Here is a 14,776-nt window from a genome sequence, read left to right as displayed (position 1 = left end):
AGAGGGGCCTGAAAACTGAAGGCTCTGCCTCCCATTCTACTTTTAAATACTCTAGGAACAACAAGTAGGCCTGCAGAGCGAGAGCGAGGCAACTCCAGCTGTCTTTTAATGAAACAGGTGGAAAAGTTGTAAAAGTAACAAGTTTCAGTCAAAACTGAGCTGAATCTAATGGAAAACTAAACCACTGTCAGTACAAATGCAAATTTGAAATCCTCAGGCAATGAGAGAAGCTTTACATGTTTGAAATGTTGCTTTAACCTCCTAAGACCCGAACTCTTCCACAGCAGCATTTTTAATATCTCTTTGGTATTTGGTCACATTGGGGCCCGATGAATGTAAAAACAAAGAATTACCAGTTTTTTTTCCTTATTTTTGTTTTTAAGAAAAATCAGAGCCACATATGAGGATATTCGTTTAAACTTTGATAGAACAGTAGCAGGATAATGTCCTCGTAAGTGGACATCAGGCCCATGTAGAGCAAAATTTAGTATTTTGGTCTAAATAACCCAAAATGTGATGTGGACGCAGGTCCTAGGAGGTTAATGTCGGGCACTTTGTGCTGTGCAGAACAGTGGACAGTGTGCGTTTGCTTAGTGTGGCTAACGTTGGTATTATTGTGTGCAGAATGTGGCTCCAGTCATGTTATATTTACCAGAACACTCAGCTGAAGTACTGCAGGTCTTTCACAAGTCTACAAGTCTTACTTGACATTTTTCTTTCTTACACCCGGGGTGGGGGGTGGGGTGGGGGGGGGGGGGCTGCAATGATTAGAAAGTGATGTAAGCATTTAAATGGATCTGTACAACGTTTAGCAGAGTCTTTTGTTAGACCAACAAAGACCTTTTCGAAGCTGCTCCTCTTGGACTTGTATAAGCTTTATTATAACGTTGTGGTCAGGTGTTCTTTACCTGTGAACAGAGACCGGCTCCACCACAGAACAGGCTAAAGCAGCATCATAGCCTTTGTTGGATAATACTGGAGCTTTAAGGGCACCAAGTACAGCTGCTGTCACCACACTGTGTGTGAGACCTGTGCATCCAGAAACCTTTACTGTGTCAGGTATCAAACAGTGAACACTCAGACGCAGCGCTGGTGTCTCTGAGTGTCCACCTGAGGACTGCATGCAAATCCAAGCTGGCAGAAGTTGAGCCACTTTAATGTTTAGCTAGTTTATCTGACTGGTGTCTGTGTGATTATGAAGTCATGCACATCAAATGTAACCAGGTTTATCCTGTAAACATCACACAGTATGGGCAAAAGTAATGAAGTGTCAGCGTCCCAATCATACGGCAGACACGAAACGTTTAGCAGAGCAGAGAAGGTGTCCTCCTCTTTTTAAACTCCAGGTCTAGACCACTCAGGGTTTCATACAAACACAGTGAAGGCTTCACACAAAGGTGTCATTATTTTTCAGTTATTTGTCTCCAACCATTTATCAGCAGGTGGACATGTTAATCTTCCAATCGCAGGATTGCATCAAACACCTGCAGCTAGAAATGAAGAGCAGCAAAAAGAAAACATGGAAACAACGTATCCTCTGGACCTGATGACAAATGGCTGAGGGGAGGAGCGACGGAGCTGCAGCCTCTCTCACTCCCATGCTCCTGATGCTTCCTGCCCCTAATCTTGACTGCAGATGCAAATAGTCTAAAAAACGTCCCCACCAAACATTTGCATTTAAACAAATAGATAAAGGTCATTTTGAAAAGCTGCCTCCTCATGGTTGCAGTGTGAGGTGGCATGTTCCCTGTGTCCCTGCCCTCCTCACAGCCTGATTAAAGCTCCTATTGCAGCACGCCACTCAGTATGGTGCTGCACTCCTGGATCTAGCTACTACAGGCAAATACAGCAGGGGGAGAAAGAAAGGCCTCTGTGTGTGTGCATCAACAGCATCATGGACACAGGTAAGTGTGCTCTTATTATGCTGTTTTATACATAATGGAAATATTGAAAAATGTTTGGTTTTACTTTTACAGTGTCGGGATTTTTAAGGGTTTGTCTGGTTTTGTGTGAGATCGTGAGGGAGGCTTTTATTTGAGTGTAGTGGGAAAGTTTCTCCAAAAAGTTTCCTGTGCTGATATTGATGAAGCTGCTCGTGTGTGACACGTATCAGTGAGGACTAAACGTCTAGTTTTAAGAAAACTCACAGATGTTGACACGAGGAGGTCATTTCTGAACGTTTAAGGTCGTTTCTAAAAGGAAAAAACAACGTCCTCCAGAGAAGAGTTGATATTTTCAAGAATCTCACGTTTGTGCACAGTTGGGCCTTATCTAAAGGATCCATTCAAAAAGCTGGGGTCCTTTACATAAAGATTTTTGCATGCAATTTCCGTTTGCATAGTAAAGTTTGCATTTTCATTGAGTTTCTACCTCTGCTTCCCAGGAATGTGACCAAATCACACCAACACACACGTGAGATTTGTAGAGGACTATTTAATATATGACACGATGTGCCGCCATGATGCTCGCTGGCATCGCCGGCCTATTCAGTCGTGGCGTTTCTTTGCAGCGTAGTCGTTCCTCAGCACCACCTCAGCCCTCTGGAGTGTTTGCTTATGGTGAGGTTTTGGCAAGAGTTTGTAGTTAATTGCCTTTTTTAGAAGTCCATTTGCATTGACCACACCAAAGGCGATTTCCATGACATTTACACACCAATCCCAAAGAGTCATTCGCCTATATGCATAAAACTGTGAAGCATTCAAATGACCACACATTTGTGGCGATGGATGAAAATTTGTGTGACGTTGTGTTACAAGTTGAGCTGCATCACTCATGTCTGTGTCTGTCTGCAGAATATTCTAAGAGAGTGTACCAGGGCGTCCGAGTGAAGCACACGGTCAAAGACCTGCTGGCAGAGAAGAGGTCGCGGCAGACGAGCGGACCCAGATACAGCGTGAGCACCACTGTCTCTCCCTGCTTTATTTTCCTCTATCACGCCAAACGGCACAGCTGACGTTCTCATAGCGACCGGGAGGTTTTCTAAAACAAAAAAACTCCTCCTCTTGTTTACATTGAGGCTCGTTTTGTGCGCTAACGATCCACGGTGGATCCTTTGACCACCTGTACCTCGCTTGCAAAGCCATTCTGTAAATAGCCGAGCACTGTGCGTGTAGAAAGAGACACGGAGCACAAAAACTCATCCTAACCTCACAAAGGAGCGCTAATACAATGCCTGCAGCGCTGCAGGCCATGATCTCCCAAATAAGTCCACAAAGAGGTGGAGGCGGGGTGGGGGGATTTGAGGTGGACAGGTAGTGCAGAGAAACAGAAGAAAGGGCCCGTGCAGGAGACTGCCTATGCAAAGTTTGATCCGTGCACACCTGCCAGCCGATATTGTCCTGCGCCGTGATCAGGCCACAGACAAACCTCCTATTGTTGTGTCAGACACACACTTTCTCACACACACAGAAATCAGGCTGTGCTTTAGACGCCTGCTCGCACACGCAACACTGCCTTTTTATTTTCCACAAACCGCCTGTCAAAAGGCTTTTACAGGACACTGTTTGTTTTCTGTGCTGGCACGTCCACGCCATGGACTCACTGATGGCTCGAGCAATGGAGGAATTATGTCAGACAACATTAGAAGATGCCAGCAGACGTTTCCTCCTCCAGTGCGGTGCTCATTATGACATTTTTGGCACAGGTGTACTTTTGTGTGTGGGGGTAAATTCCTCTCACGTAGGCTGACATTATCACAGATTCACTCTGTCGCTGGTTCTTAAACTCTTTGTGTGGAGGCAGAGCTGCCATAGAAGATTAAAAGTTTAGCTTCATTTGATGCTAAAGGACAGGTCTTTAACAACAACAAGAAACCAACAGAACTATTGAGTCTTAATCAGCCGAGATGCTGTTTAGATCATGTTGCAGACGTCCTGTGACAGCAGAAGCAGGCGAGGAATAGTCTGGATTTTATTTAACGTCAACTAATTTTCAATCAAAACTGAAAATGCGAACAAAGTCATCAAAACAAATCAAAGATTAAAAAGTGGTGAAGAGCAGCTCTGCGAGATCGTCTCAGAAACAGACGACCTTCATTTAACGAGCTCCACATCCAGGCTGTGTGACGCCACAGGTGCACATGTGACTGTCTGCTTTTGTCGGGGCTCGGTGAGTCGACGGGAGCTCCAGAAGCTGTCTTCTTGCTTTTATTACTTCCCTTAAATTTGAATAACAAGCTAACACTTGTGGCATCACTCCAGTTGTTTTTTCAGTCCGTCAGCATTTTCACGTTTTTGATATTACAAACTGAATCGAGCAAAGCCGGCAGGCGCCGTGAGCCGTGCACGTCACACACGTGTAACATGGCTCGCTCTGCTCACGTCTATCACACGCTCTTCGTTCTCGTCTTTAAGCTGCCCCACTCTCACAGCCACTCCAGCATCCACCCTTACCCACATTTACTCATCACTTATATGCACAATAGCAAACTTGTGGAGAGTTTTATGACTTCCTTGAAAGTCCCAGACTCTGATGATGATGGTAATAAATCATTTCAAACATAAGTTGTCTGATGGGAAAACGTTCAACACACCTTTGTTTCGTTTAACACAGCTGAGCAACCGTTCTTCAGATAACCAACAATCCACCACATCTCCACACGCATGTCGTCTCTTCAAACTGACGTTTGGCTACTTTTTGTTACAATATGTATCTGTTAGCCTTAGCGCTCCAAATCACCTGTCCATGTTCGATTTAAGCTTTTTTCTCAAACCTGACTCATTTATGAATTTTAATACTTGGTTATTAAAGTATTGGTCCTTCCATTACCTTTGGCTAGCTGCCGGCTCAGGACGTGGTCAGTGTGTAGTCCCTGAGAAACAGTTGTTTGGGGAGCAGTTGGCCTTTAATCCCACAAACTTTATTTAACTGTGGACTCTTTAGCTTATTGTTACGTTATGTTAGCATGTACAATATACCGCAGCCTGTCAAACAATAGTCTCCTTTGGAGACAACGAGGCGTGTAAAAGAATCTTAGTTGCTACCTCGGCGTCTGTTTTCATGGTCAAATGTGGTATTATGCAGTCATTGGGCCAAAAGAATACAGCGTGGAGGCAGCATGACAGGCCATTGTCTGCAGGTCTGCTTTCAGTGTGTGTTTATAAATGATGGCTGTAGAGCTAATAACGCACAGAGGCACAGTAACTAAAGCCATTCCCGTCCTTGTGTTGGCTTGCGCTGCCTTTTACCTGGGAATAAAAGGCCATTGAAAGATGAGAGCAAACTCTGACCACAGTCTCCTCATGTTGGCAGACAGAAACGATAAAGCTCTCACAGCGTTTCACGTCAGCAGCTTCTCGTTTCTGACATGTTCTGTCGTGTCCAGACACGTTGCTGTTACATAAATGAGCCTGGGAACAAATCAAAGTGCGACATGATGCTGAAGAGACATCGCGATGTGTACAGGGGCGAAAGCGCTGATGCTAACAAACAACACAAACTCTTTGTGTGTTTTGCACGAACAACATGCAGGAGATCCTACAACACAGCAACATAAAGAGCAAACAATGAGCCAGGAAGGAATATGGATCAAGTTTCTGTTCAAAGTAGGAAAATTTACACAAAACAGTTGTGCGTGTTCAATTTTAAAAATATGAAATGGGCTATTTTAAAAATATCATTGTGTAACATATTTTGCATAGGAAGGAAGAGCTTTTCTGCGAAACAAAGCTAAATAAATCTATCGTTAGTCCACGCCACGGCACACATACGCACACGAGCTGACTGTGCGAGCTTGAGCGAGCTGATTTCCATAGGCAGCCTTCAGAGATGCACTGAGCCATACCTGGGCCACATGAGGAAGTCTTGGCACTGGCAAATCACATTCAAATTTAACCCTCAACATTTGCGTGCGTCCCAGCCGACATGGGCTTAATATCAACTCTTTCATGTTAGCAATATGCAAACCAGAGATCCCGTCAAACCTTGTCCTCTGTCCCTGCAGCTCTCTGACACGAATCTGCGTCTGCTTTTAGAGCAGAGACAAATGGCAGTGCTGTGTGGTCAACAACATCCAAAGGCAGCCGGGTTCTTCTGAGCCTCCGGTGACGAGCGTACCAAAGACGACACAGCAAACAGGGCCGCGTCATAGTGGTGAAACTGGATACCAGTGATGCAGTTCCATCAGCAGCGGGACTCTAAAATCCCGTCAGATAAACACTTGTGTAATATTTCACATTAGTGCTCTAACTGTGGTCAATGACCAGCAGTATGTGAGTCCTCTAATGCTACACAGCGAGTAAGAGATCTTACTGTGTTTGCAGCTTTGCTGATTCTTACGATTCTTATTTTGCTCCCTCAAAGGTTTCGTCTATAATAAAAACGACTTTTTGGCCGATCTGAGCCTAACTCTGAGTTTTGGACAAAGGCGGGAACACAAACTACACTCTGGGTTATGGATGAAAGGGGCTGTTAATTCAATTCAATTCAATTTTATTTATATAGCGCCAAATCACAACAAAAGTCGCCTCAAGGCGCTTCATAGATACAGAGAAAAACCCAACAATCATATGACCCCCTATGAGCAGCACTTTGGCGACAGTGGGAAGGAAAAACTCCCTTTAAACAGGAAGAAACCTCCGGCAGAACCAGGCTCAGGGAGGGGCGGGGCCATCTGCTGTGATTGGTTGGGGTGAGAGAATGAAGACAGGATAAAGACATTAACATGTTTCGTGCTGGTAACACCACAGTTAGGTCAAACTAAAAGTAAAGGTCTGTCTGTCGGAATAATGAGAGTGAGATTTGTTTGGAGTTTAAATTTGAGGAAGGTGCTCTGTGACATTGGTGTCTTTGACTTATTTTCATGAGTTGCCGTCCATTATTGTAGCTTTGCTGCTGTGTCTTCCTGCCTCACTGTGCTGCTGACACTTTCTGTGTTATTTGTATCTGTACGAACTCAAGAGGCCGTTTCCCTGTTGAAGAGCAGTTATTGACTCAGGCTCACAGTGAGGGCTTAAACATTAATGGTAAATGGCCTGTATTTGTATAGCGCTTTTACTAGTCCCCCCTAAGGACCCCAAAGTGCTTTACACACCCAGTCATCCACCCATTCACTCTCACATTCACACACTGGTGCAGGCAGCTACAGCTGTAGCCACAGCTGCCCTGGCTGACAGACATTAAGCCAGTGACTGATCCCTGCAAACATGACGTCCTGCGTCTTTCTCAGGCTCCTTGCTGCATCTTACACATCACGTGGAGACGGTTATAAATAGAAGCATTTATGTGGTTTTGGTGCAGCTGCAAATTCACACGAGGCTGATCTGAGCAATCGCCCAGAGAAAACCAAGACCAGATACACATTTGTGTTGTAGGATGATGTTCATTCATCGTCCCGTGACACGTCTGGGTTTGTTTTGTTGTCAGCTGATATGTTTTAGGGCCAACAAACATCTGTTTATAAACAACAACATTTGCTTCTGAGATCAAAGTGTTATTGTAACAGTGTTACTGTTAGACCACAGGGATCGTTTTCAACAAATGAGACGAGTATCGGTGGAACTCCATAATTCATATATGAGTAAGACCTGTGCTGTCTCTGTTTCCACAGGGAGGATCAACCACTCCACCGTCATTCGTCCAGATGCCAGGTGAGCCCGAGTCTGCCCACTGAGACAGAGCGGGGTGTTAGAGTCATTGATGATAATGATGATTTCTGCTTCTCCACCTCAGGTGCCCACATGCTGCCCAGCTACTACGGCATAAGAGGACGTTCCTTCATCTCTGACTCAGATTTCTGCCCATCCACCAAGCAGTTCTCCCCCGATGTCTATTCCTCCACCCTCGGGGGTAAGCCTCTAGGCTGTGAGCCCTCCACCATGAGCAGCTACTCCTCGCTCATAGACAGCTACTACCCAGAAACCTTTGGTGACTACCGCAGCGCCGCCACCTTCTCCAGCTCCGGCGGGTCCTTCCTGCCCTCGTCAGCGCTGTCCTCCCTGCTGCCGCCCTTCGGAGGAGAGTCCTCGCATCTGTTTCTGGTATGAATCACGCTGACAAAACAAATGTTCAGAATCACCGTCGTGGATTTAAAACGGCAACGCAGAAGTTCAGCGAACCTTTTTACTTACTGTAAAACATCAACATATACTCTGCATGATGTTCACACAAGTGTCACCCAGCTGAGCGACAGCTACAAATATCCCTGCAGGGCTCTGTGTGCATGCAGCTCTGATCATAATCTCTGCATGCCTGGTATTTTCATACAGTTCCTGTTGTTCTTCCTTCACAGCTGAAAGAGGAAAGTTGAGGAGCTGTCTGCTTTATTTGCCACACTGAGACCTGCGTAGTCTCATATTAGCTTCAGATCAACGTTGTCAGACTGATTTCCCATCAGCTCCACTTACGTTCAGTGTGAAAAATGTTTCTCTGCTTTGAAGAAAAATCAGTAACTTTGTTCTGACAGGCTAATCTGTTAACATGGCGAGGGACACGGTGCTGCTGAGTGTAAGAAAACTCAACGATACCAAGCTGCAGCGAAGAGCAGGAACACGCTGACACAAGGAGAACCGAAAGAATCAAGTTCTGTTGGTTACTTCATGCATTTGTATTTGGACTACATTTAATTTAGTTACATTAGTCACTAGTGAGATTACATTTTTAAATCCAGTCTACACAGCAGGTGCGATGTTGTTAAAGAGAACACTAATGCTTTGTAATTAGGGCTGCCACAAACGATTATTTTGATAGTCGACTAGTCACCGATTATTTTTGCGATTAGTCGACTAATCAGATCATCATCCATTGGATGTAAAACTACAGCTTATTGCACCAGCAGCATCTGCTCTTATATAACTATCATTAGCTTACAGCTTTAAGTGTTTAAGGTCTGTGCTAACTAAAAATAAAGACAAGATGATAGTTAATTAAATTTTAATGACATTTGCAGATTGTTTCGGTGAAGTTTAATAAACTCCTTGCTATCTAAAATATAACAGGACACCGGAGTAAATTCTCGAGCATCTCACACTTCTGATAATCAGCTGTCTGCTTGATGTTTATTCAGCTGTGTAAAAACTATAACTTTAATCTCAGCCAAACCGATTTACTCAGGAACAAATAAAATACTAAAAAAAGCCAAACAATAACATTTGTAAGTTATCTAAGTGACTTATATATCATGTTTAACCTGAGTAGCGAAAGACAGCGGTGGGTTTGAAAACGATTTGCCGGGAGTCCGGTGTTCTCACGGCTCTAGTGAGCCTAGCCCCCGGCTAGCTATCGAGCTAGTGGCTAACAGACGTCTCCGAAAACGTCGGAGCGCTTTTGAAAATATGTGGTGTCTTGATAAACTGAGCAGATATTTGAGGTTTACACAGCTACATTCTCACCTGAAAATATGTTAAACGTTTATTTTGTGACCCAGAAAGAATAATAAGAGTAATATTAAACTAACTAGCTGCCGCCATTGTTGGAAACTGAGCTTGGCTGCGCTATGAATTCTGGGACAGAGCTTCTTCTTCTTCGGGGTTTAACGGCAGCTGGCATCCTTGTACATGCAGTGCTGCCATCTTCTGTTTCAGTCCGTTATTACACTCTTAAATCCTACTACTTATTCCTGCGTCTTTTGTGATCTTACAAAGCTTCAAACGACGCGTCGACTATTAAATCAGTCGTCGACGATTTTGATAGTCGACGTAATCGTGACTAGTCGACTAATCGTGGCAGCCCTAATTGTGATCAATAACATTAGGCTCTGTTAGTGTCTGAGCTGTGAGTCACTTCATACTTTCACTTTAAATAACTGTTGGCCGACGTAACACTGCCTAATTTTGTTTGTGTCGACCCCCTGAGATTTACGTGTCCACCGGGGGTCGAGGGTCAGGAACTGCTGCTCTACAGGGCTTTGACACTTCAGCTGAGAGTACTCGATTACCAGTGTTGGGACTAACGCGTTATTAAGTAACGCGTTACAGTAACTACGTTACTATTGTGGTAACGAGCACGGTAACTAGTTATTATGCCAAAACCAGGAACGCGTTAGTCGTTACTGGGATTTAGATAGGGTCGTTACTCGTTACTTCGTGTGGTGGCTATCGCGGAGCTTCCACAGATTCTGTAACATTAGCAAGTGGTGGAGGCAGCAGGTGGAGGAGGGAAAGGGGACGTAGAAGGAAAAGAGACCCGAGGCGGCCGCCGGTCCAAGTGTGAACTGAACTTCAGGTAAGAAGTTATGACCTGCAGTCTGTCTGGGTCAGATATAAACCAAGTTTAGGTGGAGTTTATTTTCGTTGTGCTGACTTTTTCCGTACTGTGTACTAGCTAGCATGACGGAGTTTCTATACAGCTGGGTGGGTGCTATGAAGTTAATGATGTTGAACTTTATTTTGTTCATAAGTTATTAGAGTTGCCAACCGTCCCGTCTGGTATTCAGAGAAAATATTACGCGTTTCTTATTGAGGCGAAAAGGAACAGTTTGTCCGGTAATTCAGCTACAATGAAAAAGACACAAAGCTGGAGTTATTCTGTGTTTGCTGCACAGCTGCCTCTTCTTCTTTCATTCTCCCCCCTCCCTCTCCCGTTTCTACTTCAATCATGAAAACTGATCAATGATCAGCTGATCGGCTTTTCTCTCTTGTTTGTTTATCGCCCACTTTGCGCCAGAAAGAGGAAACCAGCGGATGTCGCGTTCAATTCAATTCAATTCAATTCAATTTTATTTATATAGCGCCAAATCACAACAAATGTCGCCTCAAGGCGCTTCATAGATACAGAGAAAAACCCAACAATCATATGACCCCCTATGAGCAGCACTTTGGCGACAGTGGGAAGGAAAAACTCCCTTTTAACAGGAAGAAACCTCCGGCAGAACCAGGCTCAGGGAGGGGCGGGGCCATCTGCTGTGATTGGTTGGGGTGAGAGAAGGAAAGGAAGTTAAACAACAGCAGCACGTTTAAGCTTGATCAGCTGTTGTTAGAATTTATTTAATATTAATTTCTAGTATCAGCTGTTGTTTGCTGGAGCCACAGCTGCAAAAAAGCTGCTGGTCATGATGTCGGTTTGGTTATCTGGTGAGAGGGAAACATGAAGATGAAACCAGGAGATGTCCTTACTGAATCATCAGAGCTGAACAGCTGATGGAGAAACAGGTTTACCTTTTAGGTGACATGAATGAGTTGAAGTTATGAACTGTTTCTGAGAGACAGATAACACCAGGATCCTTTTCTAAGTAGCTGACAGCTGGTAACTGTGCAGGTGCGGATCTAGCAAAGTTTTGCCAGGGGGGCCAGGTAGGACATTAACAGGGAGAGGTGGGCACAAAGAAGTACTTTTCTTTCTTATTCTCATTTAAAATGTTTAGCTTTTAAAAAATAATTATCTGAATCTTGCGAACAAACGATTGATAGATTGATGCAAATATACCATCAGAACAGTGAACATCACTGTCACAACAGCGTTTGTTTTCATTCAAAGGCTTTATGATTTTTCCTATAATGGCCGGTCTCTAGTCAAAATGCCCGGGCCGATTTTTTGTCCCCGTCCAGCCCTGTATGCAGCTCATCTGCAGTCTGCTGTTACCTACATCTTCCTATTCAGAAGGCAGAATTTCAGAGTTCTGAGTACAATCAAAAGCACCACGACTGCAGTTTTTGTGTTGGATGTAAAAGGCGCACATGACGCTGTGACGTAGGCTAGAATCATGGCAGCAGTGAATGACGGTCCAGGCGTGGGATTTCTCTCGTGGAAATATGCACATTATCTTTTCCTTTCTATTGGAGGTGGCACAGTGGACTTGTGGCAAGTAAGCAAGCTAGAAGACTGGCAAAGTTATGGAAGCAACACATTAACAAGAGAATTCTGAGTAAAACCAAAGTTACTTTCCCTAGTAACTAGTTACTTTGAAAGTAACGAGTAACTTGAAGTAACTGAGTTACTTTTGATAGAAGTAACTAGTAATGTAACTAAGTTACTATTTTAAAGTAACTTACCCAACACTGTCGATTACAGTGAAGGACGTTCTTCTCGGAGTGGAGCATTTTTAAATGAGCAATCTTTCCACCGCAGTTCGAGATGAAAAAAGTTCATTTTTTATGTGAAGTTTTTGTTTGACTGGTCACTGACTGCACAGCATCCAGCACAGGACAGTTATGCTAGCTGTGCACTGCTGTTTAAAGAAAATATAACAAGACTAACAAGGACATTTAATAAGTGGAATTATTGATAATCTTGCGGAGCTATTTGGACCCTAAAGTCAAACTTTTAGCAGCTGTCACAGAGGCGGCGTGGCACCGATAGTACGCCTGCCTGGTCGTCATCCTAACTGCACTTCTGATGGCGTGTGTGGAAGTTTTTAGAGTGACAAACAGACATGCTTCTCGTTCAGCCACATTTGCAGTTTGTGCTCTGATGTTACATTTTCGTGCACCATTGGCTGTTTGCCTCGACTGCACAGAGGATTCTAGAAAACCCAAAACTGTATTCATGGATAGATCACAGTTACTGAGATCCATTTAAAGAGTTGTAGAGTGATCGAGTTTGTCCGCAGGCTTTCAGACGTGCTCACAGGGCAGGAAAGTGAAACAAAGGTAGTGAAGGAAATAATGCGACACTACAGGAAACGCTGTCATTACAAAAGCTCTGCTGTGATGTCGGGGACTTTGTTCTATCTGATGAGGAAATAAATGACTCATCCTTTCCTCTGCTGTCTTCCTGCTCCAGAGAGACTCGTGGGAGCAGTCTGAGCCTCAGGTGGAGGCTCTGTGTCAGGACAACCTGGCCTCCGTCAGCGTCCCACCCTCCATGCCCAGCCCCGAACCTCCAGGGAGCCCCTCCCAGTACCGCTCCCCGAGCCGAAGCTCCTCGCTGGGCCCCGTCTCCAGCAGCCAGCCCTACACTCTGCACTCTCTGGAGGATGTCCACTATCACCCTTTAACCTCCACCAGCACTTACCCCACCACACCCTCCTCCTCCTCCTTCCCCTGCCCCCCCTACATGAGCAGCCCCGTCACAGATCTGGTGACCAAGATGGTGACGGAGGAGGCGGCCGACGGCCACGGCAGCCTAACCCCCGGCGCCGAAGCTCATTCCTCCTGGGCTAAGGAAGAGGGGGTGAGCGCCTGGTCGCCCTATGAGATTCGGAGGGCCTACTGACTGAATTCAGAAGATTCAGACGATTTTACAGACACTGATGAACTCAACGCTCTGCTGTAAATTCTTGGGGAGGTTTTTCCAAGAAAATTTCAATGTCAATTTGCTAAAAATATTCCAATTTTAAAGTGTCCCTGTTGTGCTTGTTCACTGTAGCCTTGCACTTTGTGCTCAGCTCTTCATTCCCCCTCAGTTGGAAACACGCTGTGTTAGCTGCTGACCCTTCATCTGGGTGTGATGAAAGTCAGACAGTGCTGAAATGCTCTAAACTGCTGGAGCGGCTCGATGAACAATGTGGTAAATCTTAATTACTCCAAGCATCTGAGCATATCCGACAGTATATACATCAAGAAATACAACTGTACCCTCATATCTGCTAACACATCTATCTGTAAGACAGCAAAGCTTAGCCACATTAGCTGCACACTTTGCTGCCACTACAGGTGGCTGAGGGGAATGCAAGGCTTCTCATTTGAACTCCAAGTGTCACATCGATGAGCCACAGAAAAAAGAGTGATGAGGTTCATTTTGAAAACCACGTGAACAGAAAAGCCAGACAGGGGGTACACAGGGGCACTTTAACCTGTCGGTGGCCTCATTCTGCCAAAGGTCCAGTCTGACTGTAGAATAGCACGATTTCTTTTTTTTACCACTATTTCCCGTACGGTGTGGACGTGATCACAAAGCATAACTTAACTTATAAGGCTGGAGTTAAGCAGCGTGTACCAAAGCAAGGATAATGGCTTTGATGGGGTATAGTCTGAGGATTTTGTTTTTTCATAATGTGTGAACATGCTGCATCTTAATCACTGTACCCTGAAGGTTCCTGTAACTTCAGGCTGTAACTGATATTAAACTGCAGTCTACTGCCATTTGTAAGACCGGCTAAGTGTGGTGCTTGAATGGAGAGGTTGTCTGGATTTACTGGGACTAACAGGAATGAAGCAATTGTGATGCTTCCCTTCTGTTCAGGTTTATTTATATAGCTTCAAAACACACTGACAGTCACCTTAAGACTCTTTATACTGTAAGGTCAATGCCCTACAGTGTTCTGGAGAAAGCCCAAACGACCCCACTTTGGGGAGGAAGGGTATGAGGGAAACAGCCTTTTAACAGGAAGAAAGGCTGATGTGACCAGATGGGCAAAGAGAAAAGAAGAACGAGAGCATAGGCAGACCGGGCCGAAGCTTATGGACAGCACAGCAGGAAAGGCGTCTGAGAGAGGAAAGCTCTGCCCCCCCAGTGAGGAGCTCTCAGTCTGAAGGCACTATGAAAATATAGGACTTTCGGATGTGATAGGGCCTCATTATTCAAGGCTTTGCAGGATTTTAAGAAGGATTTTTAAATTCCCGGTACTCTCACTGCAGCACCTGAACCAACTGAAGGCAACTTTCAGAACAACCTGATGTTAATGACTGACAGTAGTCCCGCCTAGAAATAATGCATGCATGAACTAGTGTTGTAGCATCACTCTTTTTACAGATAATAGCAATCCTGCATATTTGTTCAGGGCCCGTCGAAGGACATATCCTGATCTGAGAGTTCCTCACAGTGTTGCTGGACATCAAGGTAATGTCATCCAGAGTCTAGTTCTAAGATCTTTAGGCCACAGAAAATAACCTCATTGTTTTTGGATACAGCACAAGGAGTCAAAGTCACGGCTGCAGTATGAATAACTGATATGTGTCATCTG

At 44.7% G+C, this 14,776-nt stretch overlaps 1 protein-coding gene across 2 annotated transcripts; it reads left to right on the top strand.

Moving 5' to 3' along the window:
- Positions 1 to 1,792: 1,792 nt before the first annotated feature.
- pou2af2a (POU class 2 homeobox associating factor 2a) lies at positions 1,793 to 13,266 on the top strand. 2 transcript variants are annotated; one of them, XM_035915039.2, is made up of 5 exons: positions 1,793 to 1,904; positions 2,793 to 2,893; positions 7,547 to 7,586; positions 7,669 to 7,976; positions 12,655 to 13,266. In XM_035915039.2, exons 1-5 carry the CDS (start codon positions 1,895 to 1,897, stop codon positions 13,084 to 13,086), a joined length of 891 nt encoding a protein of 296 aa, XP_035770932.1. In that variant the 5' UTR covers positions 1,793 to 1,894; the 3' UTR covers positions 13,087 to 13,266. The 2 variants fall into 2 exon arrangements, with proteins under 2 accessions (XP_035770932.1, XP_087701082.1); XM_087844956.1 differs by lacking the exon at positions 1,793 to 1,904 and having other exon boundaries at positions 2,678 to 2,893.
- Positions 13,267 to 14,776: the final 1,510 nt, after the last annotated feature.

The sequence above is a fragment of the Neolamprologus brichardi genome, chromosome 1 (assembly GCF_056152115.1).
Source record: "Neolamprologus brichardi isolate AB-2024 chromosome 1, ASM5615211v1, whole genome shotgun sequence".
In the NCBI taxonomy this organism is placed as follows: Eukaryota; Metazoa; Chordata; class Actinopteri; order Cichliformes; family Cichlidae; genus Neolamprologus; species Neolamprologus brichardi.
The sequence above is the reverse complement of the archived record's forward strand: the minus strand, read 5'-3'. Positions and strand labels throughout refer to the sequence as shown.